This window comes from Octopus bimaculoides, chromosome 24, assembly GCF_001194135.2.
Source record: "Octopus bimaculoides isolate UCB-OBI-ISO-001 chromosome 24, ASM119413v2, whole genome shotgun sequence".
NCBI classification, from domain to species: domain Eukaryota; kingdom Metazoa; phylum Mollusca; class Cephalopoda; order Octopoda; family Octopodidae; genus Octopus; species Octopus bimaculoides.
The window spans coordinates 32849319-32854308 of NC_069004.1; the positions used below are offsets into that span (position 1 = coordinate 32849319).

At 37.8% G+C, this 4990-nt stretch overlaps 1 protein-coding gene across 1 annotated transcript in view; it reads left to right on the forward strand.

Moving 5' to 3' along the window:
• LOC106877317 (Fanconi anemia group D2 protein) overlaps positions 1-4990 on the forward strand; it is a 43714-nt gene that overhangs the window by 37200 nt on the left and 1524 nt on the right. Inside the window, exons 38-41 of the mRNA XM_014926184.2 lie at positions 13-51; positions 713-862; positions 1942-2088; positions 3346-3459. Of these exons, the coding sequence (XP_014781670.2) occupies positions 13-51; positions 713-862; positions 1942-2088; positions 3346-3459 (450 nt within the window). The remainder of the gene's footprint in view (positions 1-12; positions 52-712; positions 863-1941; positions 2089-3345; positions 3460-4990) is intronic.

The following is a 4990-nucleotide window of genomic DNA, read 5'->3' on the forward strand; positions in this document are numbered from 1 at the left end:
TTTCTGTTTCAGAAATTTGATGGCCTTCCAAATCTAGGGACTGCATTAAAGGTAGGGACCAAATTATACAAATTTTCTAGACTTCAGTCGAGAGGTCCTTATTTTTATTTTCTGTTTCAGAAATTTGATGGTTTTTCAAATCTAGGGACTGCATTAAAAGCAGAGGCCAAATTATACAGACCTCAGTTGAGAAGTCCTTATTTTGCAGGCTCACAGGTGCTGGTGCCAAGTAAAAAAAAAAAAAAAAAAAAAAACCCTGCGCTGGCACCATGTATAATGCACTGGTGCTACGTAAAAAGCACCCAATGCAATCTATGAAGTGGTTGGTGTTGGGAAGGGCATCCAGCTGTAAGAACCCTGCCAAAACAGTTGCAGCAGTCTGATGCAGGTTCCGGTCAAACTGTCCCACCCATGCCAGCATGGAAGGCAGACATTAAACAATGATGATGGTTATTATGGTGGCAAGCTGGCTAAATCATAAGCATGCCTGGCATTCTGAGTTCAAATTCTGCTGGGGGTTGACTGCTTTTCATCCTTTCAGGGTCGATGGTGGTGGTGGTGATAGTGACAATATTTTTTTGACAGTTCCAGTTACTCAAACAACTGGAATGGCCATTATTGAAATCAAAGAAACTTTCTGCTGCTTATTTTTACTGTCTTTACGTATGCTTTATATTCATTTGTTTTAGATATATATTTCTCTCTTTTCTAGAGTGGTCGTTTGTTTGTGGATGCCTTCACCCTGCAAGCGATGCCCCTCCTTGACATTATGTATCGCAGCCAGCATGAAAACATCCATGGATTACTGAAGAGCATGCAATTAAGTACACGCTCGTTACATCACATCTGTAATCACTCCAAGGTAACTATAACTTTCTCAATTTTATTTCTATCAAATAACTTTTTTACCTTCATTGTTTTTCTTTCATTGTTTTTTCCTTCATTTTCATTAGTTTTTTTTATTTTTCCTTCTTTTTCTTCATTTTTTTTTTTATTTTTCCTTCATTTTTCCCTTCATTGTTTTTCCTTCATTTTCTCCTTCATTTTTTCTTTTATTTCTCCTTCAGTTTTTCTTTTTCCTTCATTGTTTTTGCTTCATTTTCTCCTTCAGTTTTTCCCTTTAACTTGTTTTAGTCATTTGACTGTGGCCATGCTGGGGCACCGTCTAGAAGAATTTTTACGTGCCACCGGCATAGGTGCCTGTTATGTGTCAGTCAGTGTGTGTCTATGTCTGTGTTTGTCACTGTTTGACAACCGGTGCTGGTGTGTTTACATCCCTGTAATGTAGATAGAATAAGTACCAGGTTTAAAAAAACAAATGTGTTCTACTGTCAATTCATTTGACTAAAAAATCCTTCAAGGCCATGCCCCAGCATGGCCACTATCTAATGACTGAAATAAGTAAAAGATAAGACATATACATACGCAAAGAGCTTCCTGCACATTTCATCTTCCGAATTCCCTCGTTTGTTGTTGGTTTGCCCAAGGTACTCCACAACACCTGCACTGTGTGTGTCTGTCTGTTTCTGTGGTGTGCCAATGCTTGACGTCCAGTGCGAGGAAAGAAGTAAAGGCATCCAACTGTCAAAAAATAGGAAAAAAATACACCAAAACTACTGTGTAACCCATGCCAGCATGGAAAAATGGACATAAAGAGGCGAAAATGAACATATGCACAGGTGTGGCTGTGTGGTAAGAAGTTTGCTTCCCAACCACATAGCTCTGGGTTCAGTCCCACTGTGTGGAACCTTAGGCAAGTGTCTTTTACTATAGCCGCAGGTCAACCAAAGCCTTGTAAATGGATTTGGTTGGCAGAAACTGAAAGAAGCCTATTTTATATATATAAACATGTATATATGTGTGTTTGTCTCCCACCACTACTTGGAAACTGGTATTTGTTTGTTTACATCCCCCATAACTACTACTACTATTATTTTACAGATTGTGAAGAGTGTGTTCCTAACAAACCAAATTCCATGCGTTAAGAGAAGTCTTGAACAGTTGATGTGCCGTGTGAAGGTGATGTTGTCCATGAACAAATGTGAAGAAGGTTATATGATTGGAGTCCTCAAAAACAGAAATTTAATGGTTTGTTCATAATATTTACCACATTTTAACCTGCATAAGGAACCCCCTAATTTTGTGAACTTAAAATTTGGAAAAAAGGTTTAAGGGATTATAATACTATCCACATATAAGAAACTCCCATATATTTTTAACCTAATTTTTGACAAATATGGGTTCCTTGTACATGTTAAAATACAATATCTCTCTCTGTCAGTCTCCATTCTTCTCTGTCACTCACGATCTCTTTCTCTATCTTCTCTTTGTCTACCGCCATCATTCTCCCTCCCTCTGTTTTATTTTTCTTTCTCTGTGTATCTACTATGGAGGCACATAGCTTTGTGGTTAAGGTGTTGGACTCCTGATTGTGAGATTGTGGTTTCGATTCCTGCACCAGGTAACTTGTTGTGTTCTTAAGCAAAACACTTCATTTCACGTTGCTCCAGTCCAGTCACCTGGAAAAATGAAGCAATCCTGAGACAGACCAACATTGGATTCCCATCCAGATGGGGAAAACATGCACCACAGAAGCCACAAAACCAGCCCCCTAATTCTACATGACTGGGGAAGTAACTTTTTATGAATCTACCTCTTCTGTCCCCATTCCAATTTATACCTGTCTCTCTTTTGTTCTCTCTTAAGTCCCACCTGTCTTTTGATTTTCTCCTCATCCTTCTCCTTTCCCTTTCTTTCTCTTGTCATCACATTTTTAGTCTTAGATCACTTTAACCCTTCTGTTACCATATTCTCATTGAAATGCAGTACCCTTTGTTTGAATTAATTAAAAAAATAATGAACAATTTAGCAACATAGTTACACCGTTAAGCTGGTCTTTACAACAAAAATCAAAACGAAATTTTGATAGCAGAAGGTTTCAATTTAGATCATCTTAAAAGAGTATCTACCTTAGAACCAGAAACAGTCTCAGGTGAGACTATATTAATAGAAAAGGTTAATAGCCATCATTTATCCTCCTTGCCATTACCTGTTCTTAGCATTACAATCAATCTCTCTTATATACATCAGCTGATACCTTTTAATATATAACTTCCCTTAAATCACACACAATATCATTTTAGCCACTTGTCATTCGTAGCAATCCCCTAGTCACATGACAGCAATGTCTAATAGAGTAAGAGGTGGAACTATTAGGAAGAAACCTACTGTTCTAGTTTCAATTCTCGACAATGGTAGCCTATATGAAGTACCTTTCAGGAAAGGTTCCATTCTTGGTTTCTTATTTATCAACAAAGACTTCTGTTCCTTTTTGGCTTTCCTCAGGGTGATGAGATTCCCTCACAGGCAGTTGACGAGTCTAAGGAAGCTGAAGAAGTTACAAAGGAAGATTCTCCAGAAGAGGAAGAGGAATCAGATGAAGACAAAGTCAGTGATGTGGTTAGTGGACCTTTTTTTTTCTTTCTTTTCCTTCATATTCAGGTACAACACCAACTTTCTGGACACTGTTGGGCCCCAAAACCTCTCATGAGCCACACTTATTTACTCCAATGTACAGGTACCTGTATTTCATTTGATTATTTTAGTAAATTTGTTTGATTCAACCCTTTAGCATTTAATCCAACCATATCTGGAACTGACCAGATACAGCCTCTCACACCTACCCTTCAATGTCATTGAAATCTTAAAGCTACAAAATAATGCATGATTAACTGGTGGCATGTAAAAAGCACCCACTACATTCTCAAAGTGGTTGGTGTTAGGAAGTGTATCCAGCTGTAGAAAAACTTCACCAGGTCAGATTGGAGCATGGTGCAGCCTTCTGGCTCGCCAGTCCTCAGTCAAACCGTCCAACCCTCGCCAGCATGGAAAGCGGACATTAAACGACGACAAGGACGATGATATATATGTTGTATGGGGAACCTGTACACCCCCGTGACTGGCTAGGTGCAGTCGTAGAGTACAGGTCATAGGAATTATTGAATAGAGATATCGTGGAGTGTCTGTTGAAGATTCCAGTTCAGAGAGTAATAAGAGAACATCAGGAATGTTTGATATTATAACAGTGATGACAAGTCGTCGTATGACATTCATATATATAGCCTTGTGAGTGGATTTGGTAGGCGGAAACTGGAAGAAGCCCATCGTATATATATATATATATATATATATATATATACGATGGGCTGTGTGTGTATGTTTGTCCCCCAACTATCGCTTGACAACTGATGCTGGTGTGTTTATATCCCAGTAACTTAGTGTTTCGGTGAAAGGGACCGATAGAATAAGTACTAGGCTTACAAAGAATAAGTCCTAGAGTCGAATGCCTCAACTAAAAGGCGGTGCTCCAGCATGGCCGCAGTCAAATGACTGAAGCAAGTAAAAGAATATATATATATATATATATATATATATATAGAGAGAGAGAGAGAGAGTGGTATGTTAAGAAGTAGTGCATATAGTACCAGTCATATATACCAAACTACTCCAAATTGTTGTTAGAGAATCTACTCAAGTGGAGTGTGGAGTGGCACTGAGTCATATCTGAGTTGTAATAATGAAGTCAAGTCAAAAAAAGTGATTGATATTTAGTCCGAAGCACTTAGACACCACATCTTCATAGATATGTGGCTGTGAAGGTGTGGTGTCAAAGTGGTTATTAGAGCTATATGCGTATAGACATATACACTTAAGTTTATATATATATATATATGATGATGATATATATATATATATATACACACACATACCCACATATAGATACACACACATATATATACATTTATCTATATATATATGTATATATACATATATACACACACACACTTAAATTTATATGTATATAGATGTGTGTAAACAGATATCTTTTCCTGTCCTGGTTTTGAATTAAAAAATACTGTTGCACCTAATTCTGATTCAATATGTTACATGCACGCACACACACACACACACACACACACACACACACACA